The sequence below is a fragment of the Hyperoodon ampullatus genome, assembly GCF_949752795.1.
Source record: "Hyperoodon ampullatus genome assembly, chromosome: 3".
Taxonomy (NCBI): domain Eukaryota; kingdom Metazoa; phylum Chordata; class Mammalia; order Artiodactyla; family Ziphiidae; genus Hyperoodon; species Hyperoodon ampullatus.
In genome coordinates this window covers 67,067,614-67,083,163 of record NC_136916.1, presented here as the reverse complement: position 1 = coordinate 67,083,163, position 15,550 = coordinate 67,067,614, and the positions used below count along the sequence as shown (strand labels likewise).

The following is a 15,550-nucleotide window of genomic DNA, read 5'->3' as shown; positions in this document are numbered from 1 at the left end:
ACAACTCCAGGGTGTTTTGTTTCTGTGCTGTGACTGCCTAATAAATTATTGCTAGAAAACTGTCTAGTTGATGATGAGGCAAAATTACATTCAGCTCCTTGTCACGTAGAGAATTTGGAGGGTGTTGCTTAAAATTTATTCCACCTGTATATTTGTCACTTTAAAATTAAAATTGAGCTGGTATGACAGATGGTTTTGTTTGTTTGTTTTTTAATTTTCTTGAGCTCCAATGACCAGTGCTAAGTGCCAGTTTGCCTCATATTGGTTGATATACGGAATGAAGTTTCCACTCTCACGGAGCTTATATTTTGGGGGTGGGGATAAATACAAACAACATGCAATGATGACTGCAGTGAAGAAAGAGTAATGGGAAAGGGACCAGGGGAAGGCCTCTACTGGGAGCTGACCCCTGAGCAGCTACCTGAAAGCAGTGAGACCTCTAAAGGTCTGAGGAAGAAACATTCTAGGCAGAGGAAATGGCCAGGGCTATGTGGTTACAGGAGGGTGAACGAGGCAAAGAGGCAGGAGAGAGAAGCGAGGGGCTACCTAAAGAGTATGGGCTTGATTCTAAGGGTTATGGGGAGTTTGGAAGAAAAGCACAGGACCTGACATGAATCATATGAAGTTATGATCAGTAAAAAGCAACAAACTTTGGAGGGTTAGCTACATACACCTTTCCCATTATACGCAAACCATGTCTCAAGTGGGCCGCTGAGGAGAAAACTCAGGTACACGTACCTCCAGGCAAGAGGTCAACCAGAGTAAGTACTGGTTTGAGCCTGTAGACGCTGTTAAGGCAGTAATACCCACCCAGCAAGTTACAGCTTCTCTAAAATTAATAGGGTGAAAAAGTGTGGCAGGGGACATTTTTTTAATCTATCAAATAGAAGAATGCCCAGATAGGACTACAGAATGTTCCCACCCAGTCACATATCCTGTTTCCTTCAGGATCCCATTCTGAAATAGATTAGCTTTCCTCTTACAGCTTCTGCATGACTCATTCCTTGGAAGAGTGAGCCTGAATTTCTGTACTGGAAAGTTCAGTAAGTGCCTGGATGTATTCATTTCTGAGGCAGATACTTGGTTTCACATAATGATGCTGATTCCTCTCACTGTTCTACCAGTAACAGGGCAAATGAAAAAGAAGCATGTTCAAGAACATGGGTGTTTGCATTAAGAACACTTTATGTTACAGTATAAATGGCATTTCCAATAAAACATGAAAAGACTTATACTGTATCTACAAAATTTAAGCGTTTGCTACAATAAATGCTATATTTCTTCTAAACAAGCTAGAAAGGTAAGGAATGTCACGATCAATCTATACATTCTTTCTGCAGCATTAGCCTGGAAGACTGATGTTTAAATTGGACAATCGTAGATGTGAATTTCCTGATCATCTCCGACAGACACAATTTTTGAGCCATTTCCATTGTATTTTACTCCCCAGACCTGTAAATAAAAAGAAAAAAAATTCCACTAACACCTTTATTCTTTATGAATGAACATCCTTATTCTATTCTCATTATACTGAATCTAGAAAAACACTGAGATGAGGATGTTCTCGTGCTTTCTGCCTTTCCTCTAACCAGGGATCTTCTATTACTACTGTTTGATTATCATTCCACTCACCTCCCAACTCAAGAAAATTTCATTTCTAAACACAAATCAAGGTATCGGGGCTTCCCTGGTGGTGCAGTGGTTGAGAATCTGCCTGCTAATGCAGGGGACACGGGTTCGAGCCCTGGTCTGGGAAGATCCCACATGCCGCGGAGCAACTAGGCCTGTGAGCCACAACTACTGAGCCTGCGCATCTGGAGCCTGTGCTCCGCAACAAGAGAGGCCGCGATAGTGAGAGGCCCGCGCACCGCGATGAAGAGTGGCCCCCGCTTGCCACAACTAGAGAAAGCCCTCACACAGAAACGAAGACCCAACACAGCAAAAGTAAATAAATAAATTAATAAACTCCTACCCCCAACATCTTCTTTAAAAAAAAAAAAAAAATTAGGGTATCTACAAACCTTTCAAAGATTCACAATCTAGGAAGTGACCTAATGTTGTGAAGATGGAACCCACAAGGGACCAGCATGTGGTCTCATTTATGTTTCCAGGAAGGAAAAGGCCCAACTATCCTGAGGTCGCTGCCTACGGGGATCATTGCAAACTGTGCTCCTCACCTACCTCCTTGGGCTCGCCCCCACCACGGTCAGTACTTCTCACTCTCTTATTAGAGGCCTATGAAACCTGCCTGTCCCTAGGAGCTAGACAACTTGGCGTCACACGGCATTGCTTTCATTTGCTATGTACTGAATTAACAGATTCACACCTCCTTCCCAGACAGAACTGATGTGGCAGGAGTTTTATCAGGTCAGCCTGTCACCCTACCCCTGAGTTGGGTATTCTAGCCCTGATTTCAGTGTTGCGATTGGGCCAGGTGATGGCCTCATTTCCACTCCAAACGTCTTCCTCTGACAGCACCACACACTGACCTTCACGTGCAAAGCAACACAGCCAGCCAGGACTTACTCCCTGAGTTAAATGTTTTAATCCAGTAGTGGAATGTCAACATTAAACCCCCTCAACTTTGTGGGCAACAATTTAAGATTAAATGTAAAAAAGCATGAACAACTGTTAACTTTAAGCTGCATTCCAAAGAGATTCTATGAGATCGCCATAAGAGCATTTAAAATATCTTAAAAGACAACTTTATACTGCCATGGGTATTTTATTTTTTATACTACTTCCCCAAGACCCTTGCTATTCAAAGTGGTTGGAACCAGCAATGCTAGCCTCACCTGGAGCTTGTGACAAACACAAAAACTTAGGCCCAGGCCAGACCCACTGAATCAGCATCTGCATTGTTACCAGATCCCCAGGGGATTCCTGTGCACATTAAAGACTGAGAAGCCCTGCACTAGAATGCCTTTATCATTTCACATTCATCTTTTAAAGATAAGACTCCAGTGAAAACAAAGCCTCTTCTCCCTAATTTAAAGACTGAAACAAAAGTCAGTAATATCACTAACTTCAAACAACCTGTAAGAATTTCTGGCTTCAAGTATATTTAAAGAAAAAAAAAATCACTTCACTTCTTTGGGCCACTCCAAAAGAGAAAAGTGATGGCTGTGGAATGGAATGGAAGCTTCTGAGTAAGCAGGTTCTTCTTGAGCCAGCCATGGCCCAGCTCTACCCAGAAAAGGGCCCGGGCACGCCCCAGGCACCAGCTGCAGCATGTTTCAAAGAAGGCATTTAAAGGCTGTGTGGCTAGTACCCGTTTTCTGGTCTACACAGGGACATATCATGCCTTGTGGGTTGCTAGGCTGACAGCACGTCCTGAGCCTCTGCACCCCAGAGTGCGCACAGGAACACAGGCTGGATGGACATCCAAGCAATCAGAGTAGCTCAGCCCCAAGGGTCGACTGGTCTTGACAACCCAAGCAGCAAGGTTAGGAAAAGGAATGAGTTTTGGCACAGTGGTCAGACAATGCTAGCAATCCAAAGGAATTTGAATGTTAATTATGCCATACCTGATCCTGGTGATCAAAGAAGGTGTGAACACAAGTCCTCGTTCCAACATCCCAAACTTTTACACTTTTGTCAGATGAGCTATTTTTAAAAAGGGAACATTAGTATCAGAAAAGTTCTCAGACTGGTTTGAAGTTGGGAAGAACCTGATCAAAAATCCCACACTCCTTCACTCAGCCTACCTAGAGGCCCCCTTGGTGCCTGGGTACACAAGTGGCCGTCCAGGGCCCCAAAAGGTGGCCAAGGATGTTGGCATCACGGGTTGGCTTTCCCCTCTCACAGAGCAGCTATTTCCCTGAACTTCTGATCTGCCTGGCCCTCATATTAAATGTTCTCATCAGGAGTCTTGGATGAGAGTCCTATATCCAGATGGGAGGGAGGCCCGTGAAAGCTTCAAAATAAAGGTTCTCAGAGGCTTCTGTAAACCTCTGTGCAATGCTATTAAGCCATCCATCCTCTGTTTTTCAACTGTCTTGGCCATCCTGGGCCTAAACAACACTGGGGTCTCAAAGCACAACATTTTACGAACAGATTTTCATATCTGAAGTTACTACTGTAACACAGGTATCCCTTAAGTAACTGTAGGTAGAAGCCTAGATTTACAAGGAAGAACTAAGAGCTGAACTGTTCAAAAGAATCCACTTTTGGTCCAGCTAAGGACAATTAACTTCACAATTTAAAAAACACTGCAGAAAACAAAGGCTATCAGAATTAAAAAAGGGTCTTCAAATTTTAAGGCAATTCATACAAGATGACCATCTTCATCTTCATAACATTTTAGAAACTGATAAGAATCATAAGTACCTGGAAACAAAGTGTGTGTCATCAGGACAAAATGCAACGTTCAGCACCCAGGATGCATGGCCACTCAATGTGCCAGCCAAGCTGGCGTGTTGTCTGAAATGGGAGTTTCAAATAAAATGGAGAGGTTAACTTTTGGAATACAATCACTGAAATGGAAGGTATACTCTTAATTGCCCGTTTAATTGGACCAAATCTGCTACCCTTATAATCACCACAGTATTAGTTTAAAAATTCCCTTTTCTATGAAGTAGCATCACACACTGCAGAAACAAAATTTTCAACAGCATTAACCCCAAATATGTCAATGCCACCAAGAGCCAAAAATAAGATCCTGAACAAGCAAAGCTTAAAAAGCTCAAAATAAAGAAGGCTCAGCAAGTCAACTCCTAAGATGAGGAAACAGAACCAGCAGGGGCAAGCAGGCCATCTCAGGGCAGTTGCAGGTTCTGACCCCTGCCCACCTAGTACCCTTTCCATATAGGGCCAGTGCCTTGTGTCTAAGGAATGTCTAAGGATGTACTCTTTACAACAGATGTGGCTTGGATAGACCACTTTTAAGCTAACCAAGAACAAGACAGGTCTAATTACTACAGTCATTTTCACTTTTTAAAAAAGTGAAATGAAACCACTTATGGCTGGAAAACAATCCTAAGACCTGACTGAGGCCAGCAGTTTCACCTCTGAACCCAGAAGAGTAGAGCAAACCTCAGTTAGGTACAAGGAGAGGTGGCCTCAGTGGAAAGCAGTGGGATCACCAGAAGGTAAAAGTCCTAGGGGTTCATTCAGTAACAGCACCTTAGCCAAACCACCACCTCAGCTTGGGCTTCTCGCCTGCCTTACGGGGACACTAATCTGCGCTACCTCACCGGTTGTTGGGAGGATGATGAAATTGTAGCACTGAAAGCCTTATTAAAGAAAACTGGATACTTAAGGAATTGCTACTATTTATATTGGCTCTGCTACTGACAGGCAAGCACAGTTTGAGAGAGGCATCTTCTCCCCAGACCCTAACACCCTCATTCAAGCTCTAATTCCAGAAGCTGCAGTTCTAATTCCATGTCTCTTTGACAACTTTTCGTCCTCCCAAAGCCCCCAAGTTTAAACTCCCGAAAAACTCTCACAGGCCCATAAAAGGACATGCATGTGGATGATCATGGCTGTAGCACCCATCGTTGGGAAGAAGCGTAACGTATGCACCCAGTGGATTAGAATGCTACCGTTGGAAGCCAGGAACCAGAGGCACACTGATTAGCAGTACTGAGTCAAAGTATCACACACACGTCAAACACCGTATAGGGGAGACCTCAGGGGTGAAAAGGAGTGGTGACTGAGAAAGATAGGGGAAAACAACAAGAGAAAGGGCCCTTGCACAGGCTTCCAATGAAACAGAGCCATGAACTGCAGATTAACTCACTTCTATACCTGTGGTCAAAAACCAACAACAAAAAATCTTCCTCATCTAGACCTGCTGCAAACTGGCTTATGAACTGACAGCTCCCTAACTAGGGCAGAGAAGTACCTTCTAGAACACCCCTAGAAAATGGATGTTCTAATTGTTTACCATCACTCCAAGCCAGCTACAGCCCATGGCTCCATCTCCTCAACTGTACACTACTTACCTACCCAAAAGAATTTAAAATCACAACAGACAGGATGCCTGAAAAAAAGTAGCAAGTATGTGATCCTAATAGGTAACCCATGCACGTCTTCCTCCATAACATTCTAAGCTCAAAGCAGGGACGCTGACAGGGGAGGAATGACTGAGGAGACTGAGTGTCTGACAGGACCTGAACACAAGTCTTTCCTAGACCCAGAGAGGGAGCAGCGCACTTGCTAGGGCTCCTCCTAATGATAAGAGGCAAAACAGGCATTGGTATTAAGTGAGAAGCCTTGAATCTCAACAGGTAACTTACACATCATAGATCTTGATGTAGCCATCATCTGAAGCAGTGACAAGGAGCTGCGAATCCGGGGAAAAAGTCAAGGAGCGAATGGGCATAGCATGGCCTGAAATTCACAAAGACGCTTGTTAACTGATACAGTTTCCACTAACTATGTCACTTTTAATGACTGTAAGTCACTGAGTTGCACTGCCCAGGTGCTTCAGTCAGAGAGGGTACTGACTGAACCCTTCCTTCTAATGCTCTAGAAACATGCACATAACCCAGGCCCCTCCTGCTGGAGCCATTTCTCCTCAGATCCCTTCCTTGACCAACTGGACCTCAGCACACATTGCTTAGAAGAAACTCCTCTGCCACAGATATGGCCAAACATGGAAACATGCATCGTTTCTGATTTGCAAGGTTGAAGAAATAGGATGCTATTTCCCTACCAAATCCTTTGCTGTAGAGGGTAAAGGATACACTGAAGGGGTAATATATTCTCTTGGTTAGAATTCAAAATAGTACAAAAGAATACAGAGTAGAAGTCGCCCTCCAACCCTTCCCTTGTTCTAGTACCCAGTTCTCCTGCCCAGAGGTCATCATTGCAAAGGGTAGGCACAGCACTTTCATCTACCTTCAAATTACTGACAAAAAGGAGTTATTTTCTAATCACAAAGTTCTTTAGAACCAAACATGACAGAAATAAGACACTCATATAGCTAGGATATATTAACACATAAATAAAAAGGCCTGTTCACCAAAAAAAGCATTTAACACGGTACAAGAACTAATATGTCTAGGTTATAACTAGTGACAAAACTGAACCTTAGAGGCATTTGAGATCTCCAACTGAGATTGATGTTTTGCAAATCTAAAGCTCATTTGCCATTTAGCAGCATTTTAATGAAAGAATACGTCTTCCTTTGTGATCTGATAACCCAGTTTGCACAAAATAAAACGATGAACCACACCTTCCAGCGTGTGCAGAAGTTTTCCGGTTGCAATATCAAAAATATTGATGATTCCGTCTATGGCTCCACTGGCCAGATACTTCCCATCAGGACTCTGCACAGAGAACATATGGAGATCATATGAAACTCCATATTCTTAAGCCATCCCCACCAAACACAAGCAATCTGCTGGCTGCAGGTCTAACTGGCTGACTGGCAAACCATGCCAGCAGCTGCCTGACAAGACCAATGCAGAACGTTTACCAAGGAATACAATAGGCTAGAAGAGTAAACTGAAAGAATCAGAGAGAGAAAAAAAGAGCAACGTTTCCTTACATATGCAATACTAAGAATGAATTTTCCTCTTGTGTCCAAAGAATATTCCTTTTTCCCACTTTCCACACCAAAAATGTTCACTTTCCCCACATGAGTTCCTGTGGCCAGATACTGGGAATCAGGAGAAAAGGCCAAAGTCCAGGCATCCACTGAACAGAAAAAAGAAGGAAAAAAACTATGGTGAGAAAAGACGTGACTTTAATTTTAAAAATGTTGTGAAGATATTAATTCTATACCAATTTAGTTTAAGGGCATCTTAAATTTTTACTAAAAATGTAGATAGACAGGACAATACCAAGTGTTAGCAAGGATGTGGAGAAACCAAAATCCTCATACACTGGTGGGAAAATAAAATGGTACAGCTACTTTGAAAAACAGTTTGACAGTTTAAGTAAAAACACTTACCATAATACCCAACAGTTCCACTCAGAAATGAAAACACAGGTCCACGCACAGACTTGTACCTGAATGCTCATAGCAGCATTACTCAGAATATTCAAAAACTGGAGAGAATCGAAATGTCCATCAACTGGTAAATGGATGAACAAAACGTGGAATATCCCATAATGGAATACTCACTGCTCAGCAATAAAAAGGAACAAACTACTGATACATGCTACAACACGGATGAACCTCAAAAACATCATGCTAAAGAAAGAATGAAGATGTATAAGACAATACGATTTCACTTACATGAAATTTTTCAAAAAGGCAAAACTATAGGTACAGAAAGCAGATCAGTGGTTGCCTGAGGCTGAGGGTGGGAGCACAGATTAACTATAAATGGGCATGAGGGAACTTCTGTGGGGCACGGAAGTGTTCTAAAACCGAATCGGAGTGGTGGCTGCACAACTGTGGAAATTTACTAAAACTTGTTAAACTGTATACTTACAATGGGTTAATTTCAGAGTGCAATTATAGAGGTGAAAGTCTACCTCAATAAAACTGTAATAAATGAAAAGGTACCAGAAATACTCTTATATAAAACTGTAATATGACAAAGTATTTACCACAAATTAACAGAGAATAAGGACTGGAAAGAGGCACTGTTTGTTTAAAAAAAAATCAACTAGTTTTTTTTTTTTTTTTTTGTGGTACGCGGGCCTCTCACTGCCGTGGCCTCTCCCGTTGCGGAGCACAGGCTCCGGATGCGCAAGGCTCAGCGGCCATGGCTCACGGACCCAGCCACTCCGCGGCATGTGGGATCTTCCCAGACCGGGACACGAACCCGTGTCCCCTGCATCGGCAGGCGGACTCTCAACCACTGCGCCACCAGGGAAGCCCTCAACTAGTTTTTAAGTTATACCACACAGCCTGATTTCAAGTGTTCTATTCAAATGTTATTTGTGTATCACAGTGCTTCCGTGTAAGTCTCCAGACTCATGGGCAGCCTGGGTAAACACATGTGCTTTATATTTCCATCTGGAACACTGATAATATTTTAGTATTTCTTTTCTCAGCTACATGGGAACCTCTTCACAGGCAACCCCAAAGGGCTTTGGGAGCTTTTGGGGTCAGAGCCTAGAGGCCAAGGAATAATCTAGTTGTCCAGTGCTCGTCTAGGTCCCTTTGCCCATACCCACTCTTATATGGGAATGTACCCTAAGTCCTGCCCCTCCTGCATCTGCCCAGAAACAGAGCTTATTAGATCAAAGGGAGAGGAGAGAAAGGCTCCTTCCCATGTCACTCTCCTTATTCCTGGGGCAGGGCTCAAAGGGGTCATGCCCTTCTCAGCCCAGGGGAGAGTGAAGGCCTCTCTGAGTTTAACTCATGGTAGACAGGGGCTCCTGGCACAGATGGGTCAGCACCATATTCCAGGGTGAGTTTTAAAATAAAAATCTCTCACAAATTTTAACACACATATTCAAAGTAATGATAAATAATTTAGCTCTATCACTTTTCTTATGAAATATTTGTTTTAAAAAAGGAAATTAACTTCAAAAGTGCTCAATTAACCAAGAAGATCTGAAAAAGCTTTTATAATCAATCTCTCAAATAACTGCTTTTTAATATCTATCTTTACTCCTAAATGACTAAAGCATTATTCTAACAGGATTGTTTTCTTATTCCTATTATAATTAGCTGTTTACAGGAATAATAGTTACTAGAAAATCTGATTTTTATTCCTTGAAGTTTAATAAAATCACACTTTTGAATTATTTTTACATTTGCTTATTAACTGTTCGATAACATAGAACTTTTAGTGGCAAATTTCCTTATACTTGAAATTGAAGGAATTTTTATTCCTCAATTAAAATGTTCACTCTAAAATTTATTTTAACATTTGCATAATAAATATTTATTTTAATCACTAAGTTCCACCTCATCAGCAAAAGAGTAGCTTTTCTTTACATTGGGACATCTTGAACCATCTGATGTCGAGAGGCCCCTATGCTTCTGCCTTTGTTCTTCAATGTCAGTTTGCTGGAGCTACAGGATGGGTGAGGCGCCCAATGGAGGATCTTCCCCTTCGTCTTCCCTTTCTTCTACTTCCTCACTTTCTTCTTCAGGATCTGAGATTTTCTTTCTTATCTTTTTCTCCTTCTTCTGTTCCTTCTTTCACATTCTCCAGGCATATTTTCAAGATAGGTATAATGTAAATGTCCGTTTTCCTACATTCATTAGACCTAGACTTATTAGTTTTACCTTCAGATGAATTCAATTCAGCTGCTCCTTAGTTGTCAATAGCAATGCTTGCTTTTATTACTCACCCAAATAACTATTGTTTAATGGTCTGGTATAGTTTTAGGAATATTCCTATCCAAAAAGAAAATAAACCCAACCCTCTACTCATCTCAGTATCTTTTTTCTTTCCTAACAGTAATCTTTCAATGATCATTTGCCACACATGGAACCAGTATGTAGTTTAAGGTACTATTTGTCAGGGAAGGCAAGTTGGATACAGACACCAGCCTTTTCCTTGGAACCAATCCAGTAATCATTTCTTCAGCTGTGGTGTGCCCGGGGGGGCGGGGCACAAAACCACGCAGTGACCTTGGCGTCATGGGAGGACTTAGGTGTCCAAGATGAAGAGGCAGCAACAGATCTGCCTCTTCCTCCTCTCAGCTACAAAGCAGAGTCTTAACAGACTTTGTGGGCTAGTTTGGGGACCCAAGTCCTCTGTAAGAGATGTCAACAGGGCAAGGACACATGCAAAAACAATCATCTGGGAAGTCAGAGTGTCTGGGTAGCTTCTTTCAAATACATATCCCAGCCCACACACCCCAATAACTGTGATTCAGTGGATCCAAAATAGGGATTGGACATATGTATTCTTTAAAAAGCTGCAATAGTTAAGAATCAGAGACATGGAACCTTGCCACTGAGGGGAAATGAACTCAGTTTCCAGACAACCCAGAGTCCTTAAAACCCCGGGACCATCATTCTTTCCAGAATAAGTACAGCCTACAGGGTCTACTGAACATAACCAGTGGGAGACAAATCCACCTGGGCCTCCAATCAAGGGAATTAAGTTAAGGAAATTCCTGAGCAGCTCTCCTGTAATCAACCCACAGAGGGGTGTGCCAGAGAGGGACCAGGCTCTCTGCACTCTCTACCGGTCATCACCTATTCAGGCAGAACAGGCTCTGCTCATGAATGCTATGCAGTCATTTACAAGTAAATATAAGGCTACAAGGAATCCTGAAATGTCATGTTGCTTGTTCCACATTAATCCAACATACTGAAATCATTAACTTCCATTACCTCAGATAGTTATCAAGGCTAATGGACAAGATTATGCTGTCCTATAGAACTTAAAAAAACAATGGATTTGTTTCTTTAGAAGTTTCATGTATCTATCATATACTAGAAACAGGCACTTTAATCATAATTAGTAGAGATTACCATGATACAGATCTATGAGGACACAGTGCTTTATGTTCTAGACCTCTATAAGGCAGTGAATGTATCAATTCAGAATATGGCAAACAGAGGACCTCTGGACCATTCAAACACAAGTCCACAATCCCAAATCAGCAATTCTGAAACTGAAAGGCGATGAAATCTGTACGTTTTAAAAAATAATTTTAGTACCAAAATTCATTTGGTAATAAAACCTGACCTGAACTGATGTAAGGCTGTTTATAGCCTGTATATACCTCTCTTAGTGTAAATACTCATGTTCAGTCGCTGAGGTATTACTATTTGATTAGAGTGCTGCCCCCAGCCCCACTGAAGGTATTACATGACATACAGTTCATGCACCCATATTACCAGTCTCAAATCCAAAAACTTCTGAACTGTAAAATACATCTATCCCTAAAGGTTTCAAAAAGGGATTGTAAACCTCTAGTATCTTCTCTAAGAGTAAAACTCTTACCAGGTCCTGCATCTATAGACTTTATCTGTTTGCCGTTTTCCAAGTCCCAGAGACGAATGTGAGCATCAAGAGAACTGGATGCAGCAATGGGCAGGGTGTGGCTGATGTCCACAGACACCACACCCAGCTGATGGCCCTCCAGACTCCACTGTAGGTCCAGCTTCTCATCACGCCTTCAATGGGGGACAGAGAAATGGATTTCTTCACACACAACACATTGTACCTGGCATCTGAAATTCTGGGCCCCTGAAAGTATGCATTACCAATGGTCTGTGAAAAGCAGAACCAGAGAGGAAATCAAGAGCCACAGAACACCAAATGCAGCCAACTTTTAGCCATGAGACTTTTTTTTTTCTTAAACTATAGGGCCTGAACAGCGAATAACAGGAAAACAAATGAGAGAAAAATAATCTGCCTTTGTATACCACCATACTACTATTGCTTTCTTGCTTAGAAAACAGTTAATACTTCTCTGATTGCAATTTGGGAGCCCAGAAGTAAAAACCCCAATTTCCAAGGCTGCATGTTAGAGGAGAGGGCACTCACCATTTCCAGACCTTCACCAGGTCATCCAGTGATCCTGTGACCACCGTCTCAGAGTTTTCTTTCTTGTTTGTCCCCCAGGCAACTGACCAAATGGCATCATCATGGGCTAGAACGGAAAGCACTTCATTTTAAAAGTCTTCACGCAACTTCTAAACTGAATGTGCTAAGATGAAGCTGAAATACTGTTACAACAATTCTGAGGTAATATCCACCTGTACCATTTTACTGTTTTGCAAACTGCTTTCCCATACAGCTTTTATTATAACTGTGGAGGCAGATATGAAAACTGGAGGCTCTGAAGAAGCTACTTGCCCCAAATCACAGGTTACCAGGTGGTGCAGCAGTACCAGAGTAATCCAATGTCCTTTCTACTTTAGCATGCTGTCCAACATGCATTAGTTTGGAATGACTCTCACTTAGCTAAAGTGAAACCCACCCCAAAAAGAGATCTAAAGTTGATAAGAGTTATTTCTTAGAGGTCCTTGGAAACCAGTAGGCAGGTCAACTGTAAACAGTACAGTTTTGAAAATAAATAACTAAAACAGCCTCCACACAAGAGATGCCTTTTGCCACAATGTCTATTATGTTTAATGGGCCAGTTATTACTTTAATCCTTTTATAAGTATTACCTCAGCCACAACAACCCTATGAAACAGGTACTGTGAATAGTATCTTCATTTTACAGATAAGGAATCAGAGGCTTAGAGAAGCCTAGTAGCTCACCCAAAGTCAAAAGCTAAGAAGAGGCAGAACTGGGATTCAAACCCAACCTCTCTATTAACTAACGTCTACTTTAAATTCTAAGTCTGCAAGTTGCATATCTGGCAGGCCATGCTGGTGGGTGTGCAGACCTGGTGCAGGAATATAAATGTGACAAGTGCACAAAGAGGCTTTCTTCATACCTGGCGGCATTTCTCCAGGAACACCTTTCCAAGATATGAATACAAGGGCATTCAACTTAAACAGCTGTGACTTACATACATGGCTTCCATTACAATCCCCACCCGACCCAAGCCTGCTAGCTTGCCAGCCGGATGGCATTAGCTGCATACAAGGCAGCTGACTGGCATGCCTGACTAGCTACTAGTTACCTATGCTAGCTAACCTGAAAGAATGCTTTTGGCTTAAAATTTAGACTACCTAAATGTCACCTACTTAAAGTGGAAGAGCTTTTATTAGGCATTTCACAAATTCCTCCAGGCTTTACCTAACTCATCCAGGCTGTGGTGGAGAAATGAGATACGTGTGAATAGGCCACGCACATACTCCTTTTCAGGTATGAAGTCCGGTATCACTGGCCAGTTACTTTTCCAGACTGAACTCTGACCTGCCTCCTGCTCCCATTCCCACCACTGCCTCTGCCGCACAGCCCCCAGCCCACCCCTCACACTCAGTAGTCTTGACAGAAATTCACCTTGCTGTTACTATATCCTTCACTTTCATTGAGGGTCAAAGGTCCTCTGTGAGAGTCCCTGCACTTGTTGTAAATGAAGGAGCCCGAATAAAAACCCCCAAGAGAACATCTGAGTTCAGGGCCAGGCTCAAGTTTACCTCCCCAGATGAGCTGGCATTAACAGATTTCTGAGACTCAAAGCGTTTCCTTCTTTCACTTTGATAGCTGGGAAGCTCAGAGCTCCTCAGGTGGGAAAGCTTTCCTCAGCCTGGAGTTCTCCGGTCTGTCATTTGACTCCTGCTTTTTCTTTTAAGTTAGTGGCTTGGTTTTTGTTGTTGTTGTTGTTTGTTTTTAAATGTATTTGTTTTCAGCTGCTTCTGCCAATGTTTCTGCAGAGTACAGTTGGAAACTGCATGTCTGGTCAGCATGACAAAAATCTTAAGCCAGGGACAACAGTTTTTCATAGGTAAATTTGCTTGAACAGGCAAGCTGCTTACCTTGCTCTTGTTTGAAGAGAATACTGTACTAAAAAAGAACAGAAGACACATTAAACCAATGGTCAGATTTCAGATGTGTCCCATCCCTTCCCTAAAACACCCCCTGCCCCCCAACTCACTGCCCTGCCCCCCAGTAGATATAGTCACCACAGTCTTAGCTACTTCCCCTGCCTGACCTCTTAGGAGCTCCTTGATTCCTGCTCATGCAAGGTTTGTAGTCATACCAGAAAAAAATTAGTTCTTTAATTTTAGACAAACTATAGTCTCTTCTCCCTAACCACTATTACCCACCCCAAAAGGAGAGTAATAAATTACGTGTTTTTTCCTGCTCTGATCACCAGGAAGCTCAGAGTCCAGTATGCAGCTTAATTTTTGCAGCTGTATAAAACCACACAGTCTGCATAACCTGTTAACTCTGTCCCTAATTTTATTACAAAGATATGTTTCTCCTTTTCTGATCTTTTTTTCTTTCTCCTTTTTTTTTTTGCGGTACGTGGGCCTCCCACTGTTGTGGCCTCTCCCGTTGCGGAGCACAGGCTCTGGACGCACAGGCTCAGCGGCCATGGCTCACAGGCCCAGCCGCTCCACGGCATGTGGGATCTTTCTGGACCGGGGCACGAATCCATGTCCCCTGCATCGGCAGGCGGACTCTCAACCACTGAGCCACCAGGGAAGCCCTCTTTCTCATTTTGTGTACAAATTCTTTTAAGCTTCCTCAATCCCTTTGTAAACTGTGGTACAGACTTAGATAAAATAATCCTCCTCTTAGTGTTGTGCATTTTACTAGTGCCACCTACCCCCCTGGTGACTAGGTGCCCAGGGTCACCCTACTCTTCAGGAGAAGAGCAGGAATCAGACGCTAGTTTTCTGACTACACACCCAGACAATGTACTGGGCTCAAAGCTGCCAAAGAGACCAACTGATATTCTTTCTCTCCATAGGCCTTACCTGGTTGGTCATTTCCTTAACCAAGGATGAAGGGCTAAAGGCCAGACAGCTCTGTGGAAACAATACCAGGGTTTCAGTAAGGGGGTGTCATCAGGACAGAGGGGGCTACAGAAGGTTCCCCTTGATCAAGAAAATAAGGCAACTCTTTGGCAGAGTTGCCCGGACACTTTTCTGTGGATCAGTCCCAGGGGCCCCCTTCACAAGCCCTACCAGGTGGCACGGACTTCTTTCTCAACTAATACCTATCACCTCCCATGTTTTCTTCTCCTCAAGTTGACTATAGAGAGGGACCAATCTCCCTCCTTTGCTGCTCTTCAGAGAGATAAAACCACAGGACCTTTTAATTT

General features: G+C 42.7%; 1 protein-coding gene across 1 annotated transcript; it reads right to left on the bottom strand.

Moving 5' to 3' along the window:
* Positions 1 to 1,165: 1,165 nt before the first annotated feature.
* SKIC8 (SKI8 subunit of superkiller complex) lies at positions 1,166 to 15,248 on the bottom strand. The gene is made up of 10 exons (XM_079701297.1): positions 15,204 to 15,248; positions 14,256 to 14,283; positions 12,366 to 12,471; positions 11,820 to 11,992; positions 7,499 to 7,647; positions 7,184 to 7,277; positions 6,243 to 6,336; positions 4,330 to 4,422; positions 3,528 to 3,606; positions 1,166 to 1,452 (listed from the first exon to the last, which is right to left on the bottom strand). The coding sequence occupies exons 1-10, from the start codon at positions 15,213 to 15,215 to the stop codon at positions 1,363 to 1,365; spliced, it is 918 nt and encodes a 305-aa protein (XP_079557423.1). The 5' UTR covers positions 15,216 to 15,248; the 3' UTR covers positions 1,166 to 1,362.
* Positions 15,249 to 15,550: the final 302 nt, after the last annotated feature.

Coding starts and splice junctions, on each gene's coding strand:
- SKIC8 (XM_079701297.1), bottom strand. Junction 3,607..4,329: donor GACACACACTTTGTTTCCAG/GTACTTATGATT, acceptor TTTTAAAAATAG/CTCATCTGACAAAAGTGTAA. Junction 1,453..3,527: donor TCTTTGATCACCAGGATCAG/GTATGGCATAAT, acceptor TTTTATTTACAG/GTCTGGGGAGTAAAATACAA.